Source organism: Eubalaena glacialis, unplaced genomic scaffold (assembly GCF_028564815.1).
Source record: "Eubalaena glacialis isolate mEubGla1 unplaced genomic scaffold, mEubGla1.1.hap2.+ XY scaffold_457, whole genome shotgun sequence".
Classification (NCBI taxonomy): domain Eukaryota; kingdom Metazoa; phylum Chordata; class Mammalia; order Artiodactyla; family Balaenidae; genus Eubalaena; species Eubalaena glacialis.
This window is the reverse complement of record NW_026871366.1, coordinates 10,759-34,118: the sequence shown is the minus strand read 5'-3', so window position 1 is coordinate 34,118 and position 23,360 is coordinate 10,759. Positions and strand designations below refer to the sequence as shown.

Genomic DNA, 23,360 nt, shown 5'->3' with positions numbered 1-23,360 from the left:
CTAAAAAACAAAGATCAGGCGGAAAAAAGAAAGTAAGACAGACTTACAGGAAACACGTGTAAGATAAAAGGACACAGAGGTTGAAAACTTTTAACAAGTGGAAAAAGATACAGCAGCCAACAGTGACGAAAAGAAGGCTGGCATTGCCGTATTCACGCTCAGATAGGGCTGAAGATCTGGATGTGACAGAGAGAGATGGTCAGGACACCACACTGGGCGCCCATCACGGGAAGCTCTGCCGACCCGGAGCTGACCGGTGCCCCAGCACAGCCTCGGCGCCGACCAAGCCAAGGTGCTGGGGAAATGCGGGGACGCGGCACAGAGGCAGGCCAGGCCCGCTCCCCCGCCACCCCTGACGGACCACCGGATGACGGAAAAACAAACAGCTGGGCATGGACACGGGAGATTTACAGTGTAATCTCTGGGCTATAAATAGAGCGCGGCCGGCACAGCTGCAGGACACGCGTTCTTTTCCAGCACACGGGGCGCTGCTGGGAGCCGGCCACCTCCCGGCCCCAAACAGGCCTCAGCAGAGCCTGAGGTGACCACGGGGGCTGTTTCCTGAGCTACCTGCGACCAGGCTGGACGTCCACAATGAAAGCAGACGTGGCACAAACACGTGTGTGTTTGTGTGTGTGTGTGAGACAGACAGACAGACAGACAGGGAGGATTCTCAAGCAGGGCTGAAGCCTCTCAGAAGCCAACACAGCAGGTGGGGCACTCGGCTCCCAGCAGGGCAGCTTCCCTCCCAGCGACACGCCTGACGCCCGCCTCCCGGCTGTCACCCGGGCACCGGTCAAGATGACACCTGCTTGCAAAGAGCTATTTCTGTCGCCGGCACGGACACCAGCGCTGCCTGACTCATCACGATTCCAGACATCACGGAGACGCCCGGGGCCCCCAGAACACAGGCGGGCTGAAGGCTCGGCCTCATGGGAAGCACGGCCGTCCCCGCGCAGCGGCAGGGGCCCCGGGAGGTGGGCCCGCACAAGCAAGCGCCCAGGCCAGCCTTCTCTAAACGCAGCCTCGCACGCAGCGCCCCCTCGGGCAGACGCACTAGCTGGGGCGGCGGAAACGACCGTGGCTCCGACTCGGCCAGGGCAGGACGCAGGGCAAGCGCGGCACAGCCCGGGGGCAGCAGCCAGCGGGCCGGCCCCATCCGAGCCGAGACCCAGGGGCAGCGGCCGAGCCTGGCGTGCGGCGCGGGGACACGGGCGGGCACGGCGCCCACCAGAGGCCACCGCCGGACTGAGAGGCCCTGCAGGCCGGAGCTGCTTCTGCTGCGACCCCAGGGCCCCTCCCCACCGGCTGGCGGCAGGCTCCCCAGCTAGACCTGCCAACGGCCCGCTGGACGGACAGCAAGAGTCCAACTGTGAAAGTTTAAAGCAGAGGCGCCAAAACAAAGATGAGAACGGCTGGCCCTGCGCGTGGGTTTGTTCAAAAGTCCTCTAGCCACCACAGGAGAGGAACTGGCCTCGAGGGGCCACATGAGCCACGGAGCTTTCCAGGGGAGAAAAGGTGGCTGGAGAGCAAACTCTCAGAGCCGCGAGGAGCTGGGCCGAGCTGGGCCGAGCAGGGCGGCTGCCGTGAGGGGACAGGCCGGGATCCACGTCCACGAGGCAGGGGCCTGATACGTCGGCTGGGTCTGCACCCCTGGCCAGAGGACGCTGGGGCCCCACGGGGCCGGAAGGCAGGGCTGGGGGCGTGGACGGGATGGGGGGTGGCGTGAGGGGTCACATCCGTGGGCTCAGGGACCCGGAGGACCACGTCCGACCCCTGGGTCCTGGGAGCACGGATCAAGAGGATACTCAGGGCCCACGCTGCGCAGCGCCGTGACCCCACGCGGTGTCCGAGACGGCCAGAGTCTCCAGGCCAGGCTGTTACCGTGTGGAGGAGAGGTCGGGTCAACACCCAGCACTGTCCCCCGGGGGGCGGCTGCGCTGGGCTCTCGGTGCCCCGTGGGGCCCGTGCATCCACCTGAAGGACCCCACGGGGAAGCTGGACGGGCGTGAGCGGGACCAGGGCACGGTGACGGCGGAGGAGAGCGTGTGCAGAGCCCGAGAGTCAATCCCCGGGGGACGGAGGGTTGGGACCCGGCTAGGACAGGGCGGGCAGCACGGCCATAGCGGGCCCTCGTGCGCTTGGGACAAGGTCTGAGGAACGTCGGGGGGACGACCTGGGGGCCTCAGGGCTGCTCCGAGCGCGAAAGGCGCGGGCGCCACAGGCAGGGCAGGCGGGCGGACACGGGCCGCAGGAGCAGGACGGCCTCCCACGCACGACACAGCCTCGCTGTGGGAGGCCAACACCTTCCGTTGGCCCCGAGTCCAGCGCGGACGCCCCAAGCTGGCAGCAGGGCCGGCACGTACGAAGAACCCCCCCAATCCCTCCACAGTCCCTGTCTGCCCACAAGGCCAACCCCACCTCCCTCAGGCCATCCTCTCCGGCCACGCCCCCATCCCCACATGCCCTCCTCCCCACACCTTCCCCCGCTGCCCTCCGCGCCCCCATCATCTCCCCACGCCCCCCAGCATCTCCTCCCACGCTCCCCCCACCTCCCCACGCCCCCCAGCATCTCCTCCCACGCTCCCCCCACCTCCCCACGCCCTGAGGTCTGCCGACCACCCACAGCTCTGCGCCGAGTACACACTCAAACACCAAGGGGCGAAGGAAGCCAGGAACACTCTCCTCCCCGACACTCCCCCGATGCCCGCCCCTGAGAAGCGCTCACTCCACGCAGCACGTGCCCACGTTCGTGGGAGACGTCACTGGAACGTATCTGCCGTAACGTGAAACTTCCTCCTCTTAAAGGCAACCGCGAATCGCGTATCCCAAAAAGTGATTCTGTAAGACGAACAGCCGTCCTGGAACAACCAGGCTTCCATGAACAGTTCTGCGTGGAGCCAGGACCCCCCCCCCCCACCACCAAGATCAAGTCACAGCCGCCGTGGGGGGAGGGGGGAGGGCTCCCCAATCCAGGGAACACCCCGGCGCAGCCTGTGTGCACCATGTGTGCGCCACGCACACAAACAATAACCAGCAAACATCAGACCTCCTCTCTGTAGATCACCCTTAGCTGATTCCACTTTAAGGTCTCCACGTTCAGATTCTAAATAGACTTTCCTTCTCCACAAGCAACAAACATACAAGCATCAGCCACTTGCAGACAGAATTTCACAAGTTGAAGGACAGAGATCAGACAGAAAAGTACCAGAAGCCCTGTAAAAGTTGAGACATGATCCCAGGAAAAAAATCCAATTACACTACCAGCAGAAAGCAGGTCTTTTTTCCCACCCCAAACAGCCTGGTTTGATTCGATGTGACTTTTTTTAGGCCACGAGATGACCTTTAACGGGCGAAAATACAAGTGATTAACGTGCCAAATACCCGTAAGGCAGCAGAACCTCCAGTTGCCAAAAGATCCCAGGTGGCCATGACTTTTAAATTCCATGGTCCCCTTACACGAATTTACAAAGCACACACGAGGCACAGACACGGGGTTTGCTTCTGTGAAGCGCCGTGATGTTTACAAGCCCAGTCGTCACTGAAGCCGCGGAGAAAGGCGCTCCGGCTGGTACGTGCCTGCGATAAAGCCCTTAAAGCAACACAGGCGCTGGCGGCAAACCACGCTCTCCTTTTCCAGCAGCGCTGCGCTGTTATGACCCAGGGCGCCACACGCTCCAACGACACGGGGAGGCTCGCTGCGCACCTGCGGAGGGTCAAGTTCCGAAAGCTCCTACTGCCCGAGGTCGACACCTCCCCGCCTCGCGCAAGACACACCACGACGTTGCCCAGCGCCCGGGGTATCCGCTGCTAGGACTCCAGGAAAGGAGATGCCCGCGCTTCCCTTCACAGCGCTTTCCCTGACAAACTGCACGGGCACACCTGCTCTCTGCGCGCACGGGCGCTGTTCCAGGGGAGCCGCGCACGGGCGCAGGTGGAGTCCCCCGAGCCCAGGCAGCCCCCCACCCCGACCTCGCCAGAGCGGCGAGGGGCCCGCGGACGCAGCGGACCCGCCCGCCCGCCAGCCCGCCGCACCTGCTGGAAGGCCTTGAGCCTCTTCTTGAAGCGGGAGGGCAGCACGAAGTCGCAGCCGCGGGCCAGCGAGGCCAGCTCCTGCCGCAGGTCGGGGTCCTGGCGCAGGGACAGGTCCCGGAGCCGCATGTCGGCTCGCATGGGCCGCCGGGGCCCGGGCCGGGCGCGCTCGCGGGGCTGGATCTGCGGCTGGCCGGGGCCGGCGGGGTCGGGGCGGTCCGGGCGGCCGGGCTCAGCGCGCTCCATGCGTCGCCGGCCGGCGCTCTGGGGGCCGGGCCTCGGGCGCGCGCATTCCTCAGGCAGGGCCGGGCGGGCGCACGCGGCGGCGGGGCAGGGGAGGCGTGGCGGACGCGCAGCCCCTCCCGCGGCCCGGGCTGTGCTCCGCGGTGCAGGACGGAGCGCCGGACGCCCGCCCCGAGCTGGCCTGTTGCGCGCGGAGGCGGCTCTCCCGCCGAGAGCCTCCCTCGGCTCAGCCTGTAGGCAGGCCGGCCAGAGCAGCGGACCTGGAAACGCCGCCTGCCGGCTCCCGGGAGGGTGGGCCTTCTCTCCGGACAAGGGCAGCCCATCCAGGACTAAGCGGAACCTGTTACAGAGCCCGCGGCTGGCGCCCCGGCCGCGCCCGCCCGACAGCCCACGTGCAGCCCAAGAGCTGGTACGTCGGGGAAACGGCCCCAAACGAAGGGGGCACCCTCCAGCCCTCCAGGAGTTGAGAACATACACTTAAACGGCAGAGGACGCTCTGACGGCCTTTGTTTAAAACTCGGGGTGGGGGTGGAATTCGGGGTCTTACAGCTTTCGCCCTGTCGTACACGGCTGTGTAGAGTGTAGTGGAACGCAGATGACACAGATGGTGTGCATGGTGTGGAATACGACACAGATGACGCATACTGTCGTGTCACGTGAGCGATGAGAGCACGCGACTGAGCCCCGGACACGAGGAGGAACCAGGAGCAGAGCCAGGCCCCCCTTCTGGGCGGGGCTTTCCCCCCACATACCGTCTAGATCGGGCCTGCATGTCCCACCTCTGAAATCCTAGGATCCCAGGAACGCCTGCTCCGGCCAAAGCTGACCTTCCCTGCCCCCTTCCCTCTGCCCCCAGACAAAGACGTTGGGGAAATGACCTCAGGGGTCGAAAGGCACTTCACCCATCCACCCTCCTCCTTGTCTCTCTAATGGACTTTTTTTGGGGGGGAGGGTAGTTTTTGTTTTACAGAGACGCTGGGCAGAAAGTACAGAGCTCCCGTGTGCTGCCCCTGCGGAAGGAAACCAGGTTCCCCGTCACAAACACCCCGCACTGGGTGCTGCATCTGTTACAGCAATGAGCACCCAGGATGAGCCCATACTGATACGCTGCTATGAACAGATAGTCCACGGTTCCCCCTAGGGCGCATCGCGGTGGTGCACATTCTGTGGGTCTGGACAAACGCACAGTGACGTGTGTCCACCATTACTGCATCACACAGCGCAGGGTCGCTGCCCTGGAGTCCCCTGGGCCCGGGCATGTTCATGTCGCTCCCCAACACTGACCTCTTACTGTGTCCGTATTCTGTCCTAAGCCTAGCTGGGATCACAGGGGTCTGCCCTTCCCGGCCTGTCCCCTAGCCGGGACCGCAGGGGTCTGCCCTTCCCGGCGTGTCCCCTAGCCGGGACCGCAGGGGTCTGCCCTTCCCGGCGTGTCCCCTAGCCGGGACCGCAGGGGTCTGCCCTTCCCGGCGTGTCCCCTAGCTGGGATCACAGGGCTGCAGCCTCTCAGACCCGCTTCCTCTTTCATCTGCACCATCACCCCGCCCCAAATTCCTCTTCAAACTCCTGTTTCGGGGGAGTGCCCTCTCTCCTGTCCTTCTCCTCTGCCTCTTTCCCATCTCTTTACCCTGTCCCGTCCTTCTCCCCATTCCTGGAACACCCTCAAAGATTCAGAGGTTGGCTGGCGACCCCTCTGGTTCTCCAGACACACAGACAGGGGCAGTGTAGGCACCCCAACGTGGCCACAGACCCGCCCCGGGCGGTGTGAGGCTACAGGGCCTAAGTCCTGCCCTGTCCAGACCCGGACACAGCATGCAGGAAGGCCCCCAATACCACGCCCCAGGCAGGGACCAGGTTCAGGATGAACTTCTGACTTCAGGGTGTCAGCAGCGGGTCATCAGTGGCTCAGGGAGACCTCCGGACCCAGGCGCAGCCCTGTCACTCTGCGCTACGCCTCTGCCACGAACGGCCACACCTGCAGGTTCCCTCTCGTTCCCCCTCCCCCTGCAAACCCCAGGGAAGAGGAGCTCCTCCTGCAGCTTGAAGAACTGTCCAGGCCCTCCACTGCTGGCCCCTGCCATGCAGCTCCTCCAGGGGAAGGCAGAGCACGTGCGCTGCCCCAGACCTGGGCTTGTCCCTGTGCCTGGCCCTGGCCAACCAGCCCACGGGGTGGCCGCCGGTCCCGTGCCGGCACAGACTGGGGAAGGTCCTGCCGAGAACACAGGGGCTGCTAAGCCCAGGGCTGAGTTTTCACAGCAAAGCCCGGCGCTGCTGCAGTGAGCGTGAGAGCTGAGCACAGGGGCAGGTGGGGGCCGCACAGGAACTACACACCTGCCCGCAGGGCCTCCCAGCCATACAGACTCTGCCTTTCCGAGTCAGCTCTCGACTTTTCTGTTTAAGTTTCTGTAGCAATGCTGGTATGCGTGCGTCAACTGCAGTGCTGAGGGTGCATGAAACGGACACCGAGAGAGTCCCCAAGATCCCTCACTTGTAGGTTACAATTTGGCTACAAACCAGAAATTTAATCCAAGTAGAAAAAAGGAATCTTTTACTCATTTCTCCACTTCTAGGTAAACTGGGGAAAAATCCATGGCTCCTCCAACGCTCAAAGGTAGCTCAGGAGAGAGGGAGACTGAGGCCCCCAGCAACCTTCAGTAACGTTTCTGCCCCCGAGCAAGGGCTCACCCGCAGGACAGCCCCGGACGGAGGGAGCAGGTGAGGAAACAGGCCGCAGGCCACGGGGTGGAGTGGGCCTGGCTCAGGAAGGCAGCTGACGCTGCGCAGGACTGACGGCTCGGGGCGCTCCACAGGCGGGGGACATCTGCCCCCCGCGGCCACTGCTCTGAGAGCAGCACACCCACCGAGGCAGCGTCCAGAACCACGCGGGCACTCAGCACGTGCAGACACAGCATCACCGGCTCTCTTTCCCCTCCTTCAGCCCAGGCCCTGGTGCTCCGGAACCTGAGCCCCCAGCCAGGCTGGAGACACTGTCACGAGGAACAGAAAGAGCCACGGGGGCCAGGGGGCGGCCCCTCACTGGGAAAACACCCGTGAAAACTCCTCTTAGCCACGCCCGGTATGGACGGCGCCCAACTCCGGCGGTGCAGACCCTGGGGCTGGCAGCAGGCCACGGGCACCCCTGAGGCCCCGGGTCTCCGTGGAGGCCCAAAGTCCCCGGCACGGCAGAGAACAGCCGATCCCTGCCACCAGCACCCCCTCCCCACGTTGCTCATCCCATGATTCTCTGAGCTCGGAGCCAAATGCTGGCCAGAAAAACTAAGACGTGATGTCCTGTCCACAATTTAGCGTCGATTCAGATAAAATAACGATTCCCGACGATCAGCTCTGCAACCCGGCTACAGAGTCAACTCGGCCCTGGCCCATCTCCTGCCCCGGCTCCTAAAAGGCCCAGAGGCGGCCAGGCCACGTGCGCACGAGGCCCCCAGATGGAAGCGGCTAGAGACGAAGAAGTGCCAGCCTCCTTGTGTGGTCTGAGCGATCTCAGAAAGCTCACGGCACTTCCCCTCTGGCAAAGGAGTTTTCTGGAAGTCTGTTCTTAAGTTTCTGGACTTATCTGACAACGCTGATCTCTACGCTGCTCTGTGACAACAGCGTGTGGTCTGTAGGACGGGAAGGATGTGACGTTTGTTCACACGGGCTCTGTGGTCTGGGACTCAACACCCAGAGAGGTATCTTTCAACAGGGACGGTGAAACTTCTGCTTCCAGACAAAAGAGGAATGGAGACCAGATTCACCCCCTGCCTAGATTCCATAGAGCATTTTAAGGAAGAAATGATACCGATATTGAACACTCTTACAGAAAACAGAGCAAGGAGTAACCATTCCTAGCTCCTCTTGGGAGGCCAGCATCGCCCTGACACCACCGCCAAGGACATCACACAGAAGACAGGAAACGGGTGTCCCCCGACCACAGACACACTGATCTCACAACATGGGAGCCCTCAGAGCCCAGCAACGTGTGAGATCATCAGCTGGGATCAGTGGATTCACCCAAGGAAGCAAGGTTGGTTAACACCCACAGATCAAGTGAGAAAACATCACGTGATCATAAAGAACTGGACAAGATTCAACACCCATTCATGTTAACAGTTCCCAACCAACTAAATATACAGGGTAGCTTCCTCAACCTGCGAAGGGCGTTATATAAACACCTGTATCTATGTCATCCTGAGGAAGATGGGATGCTTTCTGGCTGAGCCGGGACAAATCGAGCACCTCCGCTCTCAGCGCTGACCCCTGACCAGGCCCCGAGACCCCAGCTGAAGTGTCGGGCAGGAAGGAAAGTCCCAGGCACGCCGGCCGGAAGGGGTGACGCGGGACAGCTGTCCCTCACGCCAGCACGATCCTGGTGCAGGGTCCTCGAGCATCTACTGACCGCAGAACTCATCAGCGGGTCAGCGACTTCACAGGGTGGGGACTCAAGTGCACGGCTGTCGGGAGTGAGCACGCAGAGGTGACGGGAAGACAGTTCCACTCACAGTAGCACCACAGGGAACAAACGCCCCAGGAACTCGTCTAGGGGAGGAACCGTAAGACCTGCCCACCCAGCCAGAAACCCCGCGGACAAGGACGGGCGCCTCCATGACGGGGGACCCGCACTGCCGGGCGGCCACTGCCCCACAGGGTCTGCAGACCACGCGGCCTTGAGCCAAACCTCAGCCGCCCTTTTGTGTAGAACTTGGCACCATGACTCTAAAAGTCCACGGAAGCAAAAAGCACCCAGAAAAGCCATCCCAACAGTCGTGCACCGGGGCGGGGTGCTGGTTTCAGGTCACCAGAACGCGGGGTGACCTGCACAGAGACCTGCAGTGCGCACACAGGTGCCCACAGGCGCGGGACAGAGGGTCCGGGAACCAACCCAGACACCTGCGGACACGGGACTTCCGGCAAAGGTGCCGGCACCATTCAATGGGAAATCATTTCAGAAAGCAACGCTGCAGCAATTGAGTAATCACGTACAAAACAGCACACTTTGAAACTTACCTCAGACCACAAATAGAAATTAACTTGAAAGAGACCATAAGTCTAAGCATAAAAGCGAAATTTGGAAAAGTTCTAGAGGAGACACAGGAAAAAACCTGTCTGCCCTAGGGTTTGACAAAGATTGTTTAGATTATGGATTATACTTTTGGGAACATCAAATAAGTAATAAATTGGACCTCATCAAAATTAAAAACTTTTCTGCTTCAGAAAACACTAATAAGAATATAAGAGAAGGTGAAGGAGACTCAGATACAGACTTCCAGTTGCAAAATAAATGAGTGAAGGGTATAAATGTACAGTGTGGGAAACAGTAATTATGTAACATCTTTGTATGGTGACATATCATTACTAGATTCATTGAAATACATAGAAATACCAAATCACTATCTTGTATAACAAGAACATAGTTTTATAGGTCAATTATACTTCAAAACAAACACTCATAGAAAAAGAGATCAGATTCCTTACTAGAGGAAGTGCGGGTGTGAGGAGGGAATTGGATGAAGGAGGTCAAAAGATACAAACTTCCAGTTAAGGGATACATGTGTACTAGGGATGTAATGTACAACATGGTAAAGATAATTAACACTACTACATATGGACGTTGTTAAGAGTAAATCCTAAGAGTTCTCATCACAACAAAAGAAAAAGTATCTTTTTTTATATATCTTTAATGTTGTATCTATATGAGATAATGAACTATACTTATCCTGATCAGCATTTCACGATTACGTGAGTCTAATCATTATGCTGTACACCTTAAACTTATGAAGTGCTGAGTGTCAATTATATCTTCATAAAAGAGGTGGAAGAAATGGAACATAAGAGAAGTCATTCACTAGGAAGCCAATTTGCAAATCCTGTACGTGATAAAGGAGTTGTATCCAGCAAACACACAGGACTTACCGACTGAATGAGAAAACCAAAGACCCAGTGGGGGAAATGGTAGAGGATCTGAACGGACACTTCAGCAAAAAAGCCCAACATCACCGTCACCAGGGAAAGGCAGATAAAGCCGCAGAGGTGCCCCCAGAGGCCCACATTCCAGAACGGGGCAGGTCAGAGGCCTGGCGATACCCAGGGCTGGTCAGGATGGGGCAGGAACACCCCCCGCGCGGCCCCCTTGTAAGGCAATTTGACAGTCTCTTAGACAGCAAAAGGCACATGTGCCATAAAACCCAGCGATTCCTCCTTAGGCCCGTCCCTAAGGTGAGTGAAGACACGGTCCTCACGAGGACTCACACGCGAATGTGCTCACACGAGTACCCGTGAGCTCAAAGCCCGGGACAGGCCCAAGGTCCAGCAGGCACCACACGAGGCACCCCCGCTCAGGGAGCAGTGCTCAGCAAGGAGACGAGGCGAAGAAGCACGCACTTGAACTCGGTGACCTTTATGGGAAGAAGGACACGTGAACGCAGCTGGTAAAAGTCCGCCTGCAGTTGCAGAGGAGACCTCGGACTGCTATGGACGTTGCTGAGAGCCCTGGCTGCCTCAGGGGGTGGCTAAGGCGGGAGAGGGTTTGTGCACAACTTTTCACATCCTTGGAACCCTAAATGGGAAGGCACCGCATCTCCAAAACTAAGCCATCCACTCTCGGCCAGCCAGAGGGACACTACAGCACCGCCCTGGACGGTCTGCCGCACCTCTGCACAGCCCGGTGACCTGCAGCACCCTCCAGCACACGACGCTACCAACACCAGGCCACCCCACTTCAAAGCGGAGACGCGGCTGACACACGGGGAACGGCACTTCCCAGCCACTCCACAGCAGTTGGAGAAGCCCGGGTCACAGTCAGCCAGGACCTCCACCCAGGGCGGCAACAGAGCCCTGCAGCTGCAGGCCTGAGAGGACCCCTGTCAGCCACAGGCAGCCCCGCAAGTCCAAGGACCAGCAGCTGCCCCCCACCTCCTCATGGAGACCACCCGCACCCACGTCCTCCTGAAGACCCTGCATCCACCTCCTCGTGCAGCCCCCCGACCCTCCCCTCAGCCCCTGTCCTCTGTATCCTGAGGAGCCCCGTTCCGTTGCCTCTGACCCCTGCCCGGGTGCCCAGCTGGGTGCTGGTGCCACCCCCAGAGCTCCGCCATCCTCCCCAGCAAGCGTCCTCCAGGGTGCCCCTGCGTCCCTTCTCCTGGGGCCCTGGGGATCCTCAGGGACCCGTGCACCACGCGTCCTCACTCTCCCTTCCAGCACAGCCTTGCAAAGGTGCTTCCTTCTTCCAGGACCACTGATGGGGCACCTGCAAGAGGCAAGGCGCAGGGAAGGCCCCGCCTCACCTCCCCGAGGCTGCAGCGCAGACAGATGAGAAGCAGGCGGCTCCAGGGGATGAAGAGGTGCACGGTGGGTGGTCAAGCTGGCAGGACACGCAGCACAGCCCGGGAGCCCAGGCCCAAATGCTGCCCCCGACCCCCCACATGCGAGACAACCAGCACTCTGGCCCCGGCAGGTGCAGGGGGAGCATCCACGGGGACCCTGCCGCCTTCCCCTGGGGGGACCCGGAACAGTCGCACCCGGCCCCTGACACGCAAACTCTGCCCAGAAGACTCTGATCCACGGCGCTCCCGAAATCTCCTCCTTTCATCCCGGTCTAATTACACACGCGTTCGTGCCAACAGCCCGCGTGGGGATACGAAGTGCTCTTCAGCACACAAACGGACCCTTGGAACACGTCTGCGTGGACAGGCTTCCTGTGGGACCGCGCCCTCCTGGACACCCAAGCCTAACCACGCTGTTTAGAGCAGGCGAACAGGGAACCGGGACAGCGGGGTCTGACCTCTGACCCACCACAGGGTCCGCTGGCTCTGTGCTCGTCAGGACACTGCAGCCCGGGGCAAGGAGGGGACATCGTGAAGGGACCGGCCAGCGGGCCTCCCGAGCAGACCTCGGCCTCGGCGCTGTGCGCACGGCGGGGGGGTGGGGGCTGGACGACCTTCTGCGGGGTGGGTGGGGGGGGGGTGGTGGGGGGGGGTGGTGGGTGGGGGGGGTGGTGGGTGGGGGGGGGTGGTGGGTGGGGGGGGTGGTGGGTGGGAGGGCAGCCCTGGTCTCCACCCCAGAGGCCGGGGCCCCTCCCCCAGCTGCAACAACCAGAAACGCGGCGCACGCGGCCGCCGGGTGAGCAGCGGTGCTGTGGCCCCAGACCGACACACTCACTGGCCCCCGGGCTCTGTGCTGGGAGCTGGTCTCGGGGCACCGGCAGCTCAACTTCCACCTGATCCTGAAAAGCACAGACTCCAGAAACGGCACCGGGTCGCTCGGACAACCACGACCCATGGGAACACCACGGACCTACTTCCGAAAGCACGGACGCCTCCGCCGTGGCCCCCCAGCAGGCCCGCCCGTGGTGTGAGCACAGCGGCTCCGAGCCCCCAGAGCCCCTGCTCCGCAGCTTCCCCGCAGGGAGCCGACGCGACGCGGTCTGGCACCCCCGATCCCGTCCTAACCGCGCGGACCGGAGGCGGCGCACGCGGGCGCACGTGGGCCCAGCTCCCGCCGCAGTCACGCACGCCGGCCCCTCCAGCCGCGCTTCCCACGGCGACGCCGCTTCCGGGCCAAGGTGAAGACTGTGTAGACAGCAGGGCCCCGGTCCTGCTGCGGGGTCCGAAGTGCCTCCTCAGAGCCCCCCCGTCCCCTGCACTGACTGACTGTCTCCACTGCTCCGAGCACGGGTCCTCCCAGGGGTTCCCAGCAGCAGACCCTGGAACGGGGTAGACACGCAAATTCCACCACCACCGCAGCCCCCGAAACTGGAATTCTGGAAAGGGGTCAGCAACTGTTTTCACGGGCCTCCCTTCCACCTGTCCGCCTGTCCCCAGGACACCCACACGTCCATCCAGCCTCAGGACCCTCCCATCCACGGCCCACCTGCCCCGAAGACCGTCTCATCTGTCCCTTCATCCATCCGTCCCCAGGGCCCTCCTGAAGGATGTCATCAGCTCCGCCAAGCAGGTCACCAGGTCACAACACTCACAGAGGCTCCTACAGCGCTCTCTGCTGTGGACCTGCTCCCACACTGCCCTTCAAGGCTCTGAAAGACCCCCCGAGTCTGGCGCTGACCTGATGCGGCCCGCACAGTACTGCCTAGTGCTGAGAAAATGAATGCTCCAAAGAAACAAGCGTAAATCCTAGGCAATTCCGTCACCAACAGGGGTGAGGGGTGGTGCACAGCCCTGCTCTAGACAGTCACCAACCCAGCTCCTGAGGCCCTGGGCTCCGAGGCGCCGCCACGAGGGCCCCCCTGCAGGCACACACCACCGGCGACTCCGCAGGTGAGTCCTCTGGGGTGGGGAGGGCCCTGATCCTGCCCCCCTACAAGCCCCATTCAAAGGTCCCATCCAACACGGGGCAACGTGATGGCCGTGTTCTGCCTTTGTGGGGCCCTGGGGATAAAGACCCAGGTTGAAGGTACCTGCTCTATGGGGAACGCATGGAGACGCTCCCCGGCTTTAGCTCTAGCACCCTCCTGAACCAGGACTGAACCAGGACTGAGCCACCAGGACCACTGAAGCAGGGCCCTGAACCAGGACTGAACCAGAGCCCTGAACCAGGACTGAACCAGGGCCCTGAACCAGGACTGAACCAGGGCCCTGAACCAGGACTGAACCAGGACCACTGAAGCAGGGCCCTGAACCAGGACTGAACCAGAGCCCTGAACCAGGACTGAACCAGGACTGAGCCAGGACCACTGAAGCAGGGCCTGAACCAGGACTCAACCAGAGCCCTGAACCAGGACTGAACCAGGACTGAGCCAGGACCACTGAAGCAGGGCCCTGAACCAGGACTGAACCAGAGCCCTGAACCAGGACTGAACCAGGACTGAGCCAGGACCACTGAAGCAGGGCCCTGAACCAGGACTGAACCAGAGCCCTGAACCAGGACTGAACCAGGACTGAGCCAGGACCACTGAAGCAGGGCCCTGAACCAGGACTGAACCAGAGCCCTGAACCAGGACTCCTCAACTATGACTGAACCAGGGCTCCTGAACCAGAACTAAACCAGAGCCTCTGAACCAGGACTGAACCAGGACTGAACCAGGGCCCTGAACCAGGACTGAACCAGGTCTGAACCAGGACTCCTGAACCATGACTGAACCAGGGTCCCTGAACCAGAACTAAACCAGAGCCTCTGAACCAGGACTGAACCAGGTCTCCTGAACCAGGACTTGAACCAGGGCTCCTAAAACAAGACTGATCCAGGACTCCTGAACCAGGTCTGAACCAGGACTGGATCAGGGCCCTGAACCAGGACCGAACCAGGGCTCCTGAACCAGAACTAAACCAGAGCCTCTGAACCAGGACTGAAACAGGATTGAACCAGGACTGAACTAAGGCCCTGCAACCAGGACTTGAATAGTACTGAACCAGGGCCCTGAACCAGGACTGAACCAGGACTGAACCAGGGCCCTGAACCAGGACTAAGCCAGGACTGAACAGGGCCCTGAACCAGGACTGAATTGCCAGGACTGAACCAGGGCCCTGAACCAGGACGGAATTGCCAGGACTGAACCAGGGCTCCAGAAGCACACCTCTGATCCAGGGCTCCCCTGGACTGGGTTCTGCCATGTAGTGTCCCCCCCCCCGGGCCTCAGTGGCCATCCAGTGGCCGAGCCTCAAGTCGGCCCCTTTCGGCCCAGCAGCCTGGACAAGGCCGGGGGAAGCTGGTCCACAGGGGGCCCGCCCACAGGCAGCTTTGGGGGAGCTGAGGACTTGGGGGCGAGGCGATACCCACCATCGCTGGGGAGTGGGCTGTGGCCAATCTGCATCTCAGGCCCCTCAGGCTCCTCACGCAGCCCGCTCTGTGGCCAGTCGGGAACAGGAGTGGCGGCCCAGGCAGCACCCAGGTGGACGCTGGGTACCAGAGTGAGGTGCCCTTGGCGGGCACATGCAGGCTGCAGGTGCAGGGCCCTGTGTGGGAGGCCCGGGAGGACAGGAAAAGAGCACTCACACACCCCCCACCACGTGATCCCGAGAAACCTCCTGGTTCCACTCGTCAGGAAGAGAATGGAGAGCGTCTAGGTTCGTGCCACTTCAATGTGGCAAACTCTTGACCAGCGATAAAAAGTTCTCAGTATTTCCCCTCCTTCCTGCACAGAGATTCTCGTTGATGCCAACTACGAAAACTGGAAATCGTTCTTCACTAAGAGATCCACAGAATGGAACGTGGCCAAGCTCAGCCCCTCTGTGAAGTCACGGTCACCGGGCAAACTCAAGGCTCCCGTCAGAAACGCTCTCAGGATCCTGACCCTTCTGCTCCGAGGACTTCCAGGTCCTTTCTGTCTCCAACACATCTGCAGGAAAATCTAAGGACGCATCAAAGTAAACACACGTGCCTGCTGTGTGTACACGCATCTGCACGTACACACGAGTGTGTCTCCAAGGAACGCACTTCTAACCTAGAACATGGTCGCATGTCCTGAGGGAATCAACGGTTAACTGGATACCCCCAAAACTACAAAACGGCTGCAGAGCAAGATCTACATAGATGGATAATAAATTTAACCAAGGAGGCGTGACACCTGTACGCACACAACATTGCTGAGAGAAATTATGGGACGTGTAAGTAAATGGAAAAACATCTAGAGCTCATGGGCTGGAAAACTCAACTGTTTTTGGGTATCAGTTACACCCAATTGATCTACAGATTCAGTGCAATCCCAATCACAATTCCAATAGACTTTTTTGTACAAGTTCATAAGCTGATTCTTAATGTTAGGTGGAAATGCGAATGTCAGCATAGCCAGAGCTGTTTTAAAAGAACAGAGTTGGCCGTACACCACCCACTTTCCACACGTTAGTCTACAAGCGCCCCAGAGTGAGAACACAAACACAGATCAGTGGGTTAGGGATGAGAAAATAGACCCAGACGCATACGGCCAATTGATTTCAGACAGTGCAACTCAATGGGAAAAGGAGAGATTTCAAAACTGCTGTGTACCTGGATATCTTACACCACATGCAGAAACTTACATGAAATGGATCAGAAGTTTAAATGCAAAAGCGAAATCCAGGAAGCTTTTAGAAGGAAAAGAGCAGATAACCCTGAGAGCTTGGGATAGGCACATATTTCGTAGATCGGATGTAAAAAATAAGAACCATAAAAGAATAAAATTGAAAGAATCAAAAAACAAACAGCTTTTGCTTTCAAATCACATGTTAAACAAATGACAAAACAGGCCACAGACTGAAGAGAAATATGTGAAAACATGTGTCTCATAAAGGAGCTGCATCCAGATTCTACATAAAGAGCCCTTACAACTCAATGACAGAGAAATACCCAGTTTTCAAAATGGGCAGAAGATTTGGACAGACGGTGCACAACGGCTGATAAGTCATGAAAAGAGGCTCGCCGTCACCAGAAAACAGGGAAATGCAGATAAAACCATGACACACAACACGCCCGCCGGGACGGTTGAAGTACAAGTCTAAGGACAGCCAGTGCCGGGGAGGCGTGAACGAGGACCCACACGCATGGCTGGGGAAATGGAACATGACACCTGCCTCAGAACAGTGTAGGGGCTTTGGAGGCTTTTCAGTTTGCTTTTTAAGTTAAACACACACACAGCGCACAGCCCAGCAACTCCACTCCGAGGTCATTCATCCAAGAGAGATGCAAACAGCTGTCCACACGAGGTTCTCAGCAGCTTCATTCATGAGAAGCACACGCAGAAACAGCTCGAGTGGCCCCCAGTGCTGAAGTGACAATCAGGCTGTGCTCCATCCACGCACCGGGATCCTACTCGGCAGGGAGAGGGAAGCAGGGCCCGCAGCACCTCAGACAGATCCTGGGAGCGGGAGTGGCTGCCTGGGGCACGGGCGAGGGGCACGGGGCCCTGGGGGCGGGAAGCGCTCTGCTCCTTGGCGTGTTCACACGCGAGTGTGACGACCGTCCCGCACACCTATAGGCACCATTCGCTGTATGTAAACTAACCCCCCACAAACTGGGCTTTTCAAAAATCAAGGGTTAAGAACAAGCCCGCCCCCCTTTCCCTGACACCTCTGCTTCCACACTCGGGGAGGGGCTCGGCTGTTGCCGGGCTGCGGGGTCAGCCGGCACGCGCACCCCTCAGCAAACCCGCCGTGGAGGTCTGAGTGTGTCCAGGCACCCGGGACGCAGCAGGCGGCAGAGAGATAAAACTGAGCCCTCCGCTTCCGATGGCAATGGGAGAGGAGGCACAGCAGCAAAGGGGGAGGGACCAGTGCCCAGTGGAGGGGCAGAACCGTGCCCCAAACATTCATGTTCACTGGAACCTCAGAACAGGACCTTATTTGGAAACAGGGTCTCTGCAGATGTGATGCAGTGAAGGGTCTGAGATGAGGTCCTCCTGGAGGAGGGTGGCCCTACATCCAATGACAGGGTCCTTCTAAGACACAGAAGGCGAGAGACCCAGACACAGAGGAGAAGCCCCATGAAGACAAGAGGCAGAGACGGGAGGGAGGCGACCACAAGTCCAGGGACGCCTGGAGCCCCTAGAAGCTGGAAGAGGCAGGAAGGACCCTCCCCGGAGCCTCTGGAGGGAGCGCAGCCCTGGGACACCTTGACCTCAGACATCTGGTCTCCAGGATGGGGGAGGGTGGATTGTTGCCTGTTACTCCCAGGACTCTGAGGTGTCCTGGGCTCTGCGTGGAGGGTCAGGACCCAGCCTCCTCCCCACCGCTCCCATGGGTGAGGGCCTCACGTGAGTCTGACTCGCTTCCTATTAGTTCTTAAAGAAAAAAAGGTTCAGAACTTTTCTCACAGCACTTTATGTATGAACGTTTTTCTGAAATTAATTATCCATTTCTTGAGGCAAAAGAGCTCTTATCATTTTGTCCGAATGACAAACATCCTTTTGGGTTACTCGCTTCTCGAAATCCAAGTGAAGCACGCCATAAATTCCAAATACATTGAGACGTGTTTAAAGTCACCTTCAAGTACCAGACAAGGTCCGTCATCACTTTTTGAAAACTCTTGGGACGACTAAGAGAAAGTCATTCTGTTTTCCCTCAAAACCGGTTTCTCATGCTGACTTGCTTTATCTGGTCATGGAAACCACAGACCAGAGGAGGGGTCTTCAGTCTCACCCCACCTCCGTCAGCACTTCCTTTCATTCACCCCCTTTCCATCCTGGCCACGCCCCCCAGGCCACGCCCCACCCCTCCAGGCAGAAGCGCATCTCTCTGCGGCCCCATGCAGTGCAGAGCAATGCAATAACGTGGTCTTGGGGAAACACCACTCCCGCCGTGTCGCTGCCCTCGGGAAGCCCAGCAGCCGGCCACAGAGGCAGAGAGATTACCCAGCCCTGAGCTCTGCTTCTGGCTCAATCCGAATCCGGCTGGTGCGGCCCAGACGCAGCAGCCCGCCGTGCGACGGCTCTGGTCTCTGAGCATAAACATCTGGTCCTCACACTTGGAACATAGGCCCCCCCCACGTCCCCTCCGCCCCGCAGGCGCCCTCCCCTAATTCAGGGCACCCCCTAGTCCCATAGCTCACTTCCTCCACGCCCCATCCCTCCAGACGGAGAGGAATGGCCTCTCCCCGCTGTGAACACCTACGGAACTTAACTTCCACTGGTCTGTGACTTCCTACCTGCTGCGCAGAAACACATTCTCTTCACATGCATCCAGGTCACCCTCCTTGCACGAGCTGACCTTTTGTAGACATTTCCAGACCTAAGGGGACTCACACCAGGTCATGGGGTCACGAAACGCAAGAATTCATCTTCCAGCGGTGTCACCAGAGCACACTTAGTGACAAAGTGGGGAGCTCCCCACAGAAGACCTGAGGGATCCCAGGGAGGAAGAGCGCCTTGGGGGGGGACGGGCGGGGGGCTGTCACTGCTAGAGGGGGCTTACTGAGCCCTGGCCCCCCTCACGTACCCACCTCCTCAGTTCAATGGGGGCTCAGGCAGGCCTTCTGGAGCACTGTGGTTCTGCAGGTCAGTGGGGGCACTGCAGACGGTCAGACTCAGGGATGGGTCCCAGGACACACGTTCCTGCAGATCCAGATAAGCCTCCTTCGGGGCGTTTCTACAGGGTCTCCCAAGCTGCCTCTGGGTCTACCTCCCATCCTCCTTGGAGGCTCACTTTCTGGAAAATATCCTTGATCCGTGAGAACATGTCAGACACCCTCCAATCACCTGGAACCAGGCGAGTTCCTTCTGGACTGACATCCACCTCTCACTCTCCCCTTCGTGGCTGGGAAACCAGCACACTAAGTGATGGGGGAAGTCCCTCCTCCTGATACGCTCAGTGCTGTTGATGGGATGGATGCGGGCTCAACCGAAAAAACTTAAATGTTACCAGCAAGTCCCAATGGAACAGGCACACTCCTTCAGGCTTAGGCGTACGCTAGGGGTACGATATGCACCAACCATACGTCTTCCCATAGCACCTGGAGGCGCTTTATTACTTTAAACCGACACAGTATTAAATATCAAAAAGCACCCTTTTTTTTTTTAAATTAAATATACTGCTGTCCAGCTGTCCTTATTGTAGATAAATGAGGCATAAAACCTCTAGGTTCAGAAGCTAGGCAGAATAGAAGAAGCTGAGACATGGATAACTAAAACCAACCGGAAACAAACTCCAGAATGACGACCAACTTGGGAATCTGTCAAAGACAACATTTTTCTGTGTGCGAGACTTTCTTGGCAGGGGGAAGAGACTAGACGTGCAAGCGCTTTCACGCCTGACATTCCTCCAGCATCTTCGACCACCCTCAGCTACACGTCGGTAGGCGACCCGAGTTACCTCCGCAGGCGTTAGGAGAAGGAAGAGTAACTTACTACTCTCGTCCCTGCGGATCGACGAGGCCCTCGAACAGGTGGTCCACTCCGGGCACTAGAGGCGGCTCCCAGGGGGAGAGCGGTGGACGCGGGGGACGGGCTGGGCGCCCCCGGGCTATCCAACCCGCGCGGCCTGCAGGCGAGGGCCGGGGCTGCGAACGGGGGCCCGGGCTGCCCTGCGTCTCCCGCGACCCCCTCGGGCCCCCCAGGCATCTTGATCCTCTGCAAGCAGTCTTGGAGCATCGCCTGCGTGCTGGACTCGCTGAGCCAGCACAGGAAGAGCTCGTCCACCTTCATCTTCAGGACGGGCTGCAGGACTTTGCCGGGCGGCATCTCCGGGGCTCGGATCCTCCTTCCAGGGGGACCCCTTCCTCCTGCACAGGTGCCTGGAGCCGGGACCGAAGTCCGGCCTGAATGGACCTCCGCGTAGTAGGCAACGGCCGCCAAAGGGGACGAGCCCCACGGGGGTCCCGGACTCGTGGTCCCGGGTGAAGGCGGCCGGCCCGGCGGGCGTCGCGGGTCCGGGGCCCGGTGAGGAGGCAGCGGCCCGGCGGGCGTGGCGGGCCCGGGGTCTGGTGTGGAGTCAACGGCCCGGCGGGCGTCGCGGGCCCGGGGTCATGGGTAGGGGTACGGCGGCGCCGCGCCCAGGGGCTCCGCGGACTCGGGGGCCCGGCGGAGGCGGAAGGCTGGACCGCGGCGGGGCCCGCCCAGCTCAGGGCAGCTTCAAAACGGGCGCGCCGGCTGCGCTCTCAAAGAAGGTCGCCTATGTCGTGCGTCACCGTGACGCGTGGCGTCATCACGGCGCCGCCCGTCGGCGCCCACGACTCCAGCCGCGGCTGTGCCGGGGCGCTTCGGTGGGCTGGAGGGCGCTCAGGAGCTGGAGTGCGGACGGGGGCGGGGGATGGCGGGCACCCCACCCCGTCTTTCGGCTTTTAGGCTTTCCTGGCGTGCGGCCCGCACCAGCGACGTGCCCTTATGTCCGCGGAAGTGCAAGCACGCGCGGTGCGATCTCGCCGGGATGGGCGGGGGGTAGTCGGCTGGTCTGTTGGGCATGCGCAGTGCATGCCTGTAGTGGCGGCGCTCGGGAGGCCTGTCGGTCGAGCATGAGCAGTGCGTGCCCGCCGGGAGCTAGTCGGAGGCCGGGCATTGTGCGCGGAGAGGGCGTGGTACAGGGGAGGAGCATGCGCAGGGCGTGCCCGCCGACCGCGGGAGCGAGCACGCGCGCTGCGGGAGCGAGCGGGGGGGCGGGCGTGGCGGCGGTTGCCGGGAAATGCGGTTTTTAGATAAAACAGCCCCCTTCATGCCGCAATGGTTGCGGTTACGTTAAATTTGTTAAATGATGATAGTGACGGGTTGGAGGCGTGCAACTGCTTTAAAGCTGGCCTTTCAGTCTGAGAATGAACTGCTTTTGTAATTGCAAAAATAATAAATCTATTTTGATGGAAGTGGAAGTAATTACTTAAATGACTTTGGCCCCATGACTAGCTTATTTCAGTTTATCCTTTTAATAGTGTCGATAAATCATCCACACAGCACACATGCACCTCTTTTTTTTTAATGCCTTGATCTTTTTTCTAAGTTTTTTTTTTCTCTTAACATTATGAGTTTTCACTTGGGTTTGCTCTCTTTTAGGAGGTAATTTCGAGGTCTTATGAGCCGGGCTCTCCTATTTCTCAGGAGTAAAAATATAGCTAGACTCACTAAATAACTCTTAAACTATGGGTTTATTTTGTGCCTACAATGATTTCAAACTTCATTTGTGTTTGTTGACTGAAGAAAAATGCACAGCCTAAGAGTTGAGAATTATGTTTTATTCCGTGGACTTGCTGAGGACTTAAGCCAGGGAGGTAGCCTCTCAGATGGCTCTGAGGGACTTCTTCCAAGAGGTCAGGGAGGAGCCAGGGTACAGAGGCCTTTTTTGCAACAAAAAATAAGATAGTTGGAAGGTTACTGTTAATGAAAGAAAAACAGGCATCTCAAGTTAATGAATTTAGCACTTTTCTATGGATGGGAAGATGCTAAAGATAGGAAATCACTCCTTTGATATGCTATCTGGGACCAGGATCCTGCTTTTCTCCATCCTGAGTCCCCCCAGGGTGCACAGTCCAGGGTGCCTGCAGTGGCTGAGGGCTTGATGGATGCAATATCCTTTGTTTACTGATATGGCTTGAAGATAAAAATCCGAGTATCCTGGGTCAGGACAGGGCCATAACGCAGGAATTCTGTGCGGTTATTTCTATTCATTGGGAAGCTAATGCTTGTGTGCGCAGGCTGTCACTTCTGGAGAGAAGTAAATATTAATACATGTCTCTGAGTTTATCACATACAGACATCTTGTCCAAGAACAAATGTGCTTTTCACTCGGGGTCTGTAAACGAGCTGCCATTCATCCATGTGGTTTTGGGGGGGAAATGGTCTTTTTGAGTCCCTGCACAAGACGGCTTTATACCCCGGGGCTCGGCGGGGCCTAAGGAAAGGCCTGTGCGTCTGCCAACGGGACAGCAACAAACTCCGTGAAGGAAACAGAACCTCCTTCAGTCTGTGCGGTGGATCCTGCCGCAGGGGACAGAGAGGTGCTGTGTGGCCCGAGGCCGGTGGGGCAGAGGCCGGAGGGGCCTGCACCGCCCACCCCTGAACAGAGGCAGGACTCTGCTGATGGCAGGAATGGAAGCGCTGCTGGCTGCAACCGCCTGCCAGGGGTGGCGGAGGTCTCAGGGCGGTGGGTGGGGTGGGGGGGGGTGGGGGTGGGGGTGAAGAGCGTGCACGTGGAGAGGAAGGTTCCAGAGGCTCCCCTGTGGGGAGGGCATGCACTGCGCATGCTCCCCATGTAGGAAGGCGGAGCTTATCCAGGGGAGTGGGAGGGAGGGCAGTCCTTCGTTCGTCCACGGGAGCTCAGGTCCCTCTGTGGTCATCAACTCAAAGCCCCAGGTGGAGCTGCTCGGAAAGGCAGGCGCTCAGAACATCCTGTGGCTCTGAGTCACACCTGCCTGTCACCAGAGCCCAGGTCGGGTGGTTGATTGCACACTCAGGCGTGAGGCGTGAAGACGCCCTGGACAGAGTGTCCTATGTGGTCAGTCTCACTGGTCCTGGGCTGACCCTGAGCTCCAAATATACGTGTCCTGTGCAGCTAGGACAGCTGCCACAGCTGTTCCACCTGAGTTTCTTCTTTCTTCCCTCCTTCCTTTCTTCCGTTCTTTCTCTCCTTCCATCTCCCTCTCTTCCTTCCTCCCTCGCTCCCTCCCTCCCTCTCTTTCTTTCTTCTTTTTTTTTTTTTTTTTGGTCTTTGTCTTTCTCGTGAAAACGGACTCCTGAACAGCCACGA

The 23,360-nt window shown here is 59.2% G+C and overlaps 1 protein-coding gene across 5 annotated transcripts in view; it reads right to left on the bottom strand.

Annotated features, from left to right (window-relative positions):
• The window catches only part of LOC133083659 (serine/threonine-protein phosphatase 2A regulatory subunit B'' subunit beta), a 67,147-nt gene extending 46,277 nt beyond the window's left edge, over positions 1–20,870 (bottom strand). For 2 of the 5 annotated variants that reach the window (XM_061179761.1, XM_061179762.1), the window contains exon 1: positions 20,039–20,869. In XM_061179761.1, coding sequence (XP_061035744.1) covers positions 20,039–20,371 — 333 coding nt within the window. In that variant the 5' untranslated portion in view covers positions 20,372–20,869. Of the gene's footprint in view, positions 1–4,035; positions 4,279–19,134; positions 19,178–20,038 lie in introns of those variants that run through there. The other 3 variants (XR_009699218.1, XM_061179764.1, XM_061179763.1) reach the window with 3 other exon arrangements.
• Between the last annotated feature and the right edge of the window lie 2,490 nt (positions 20,871–23,360).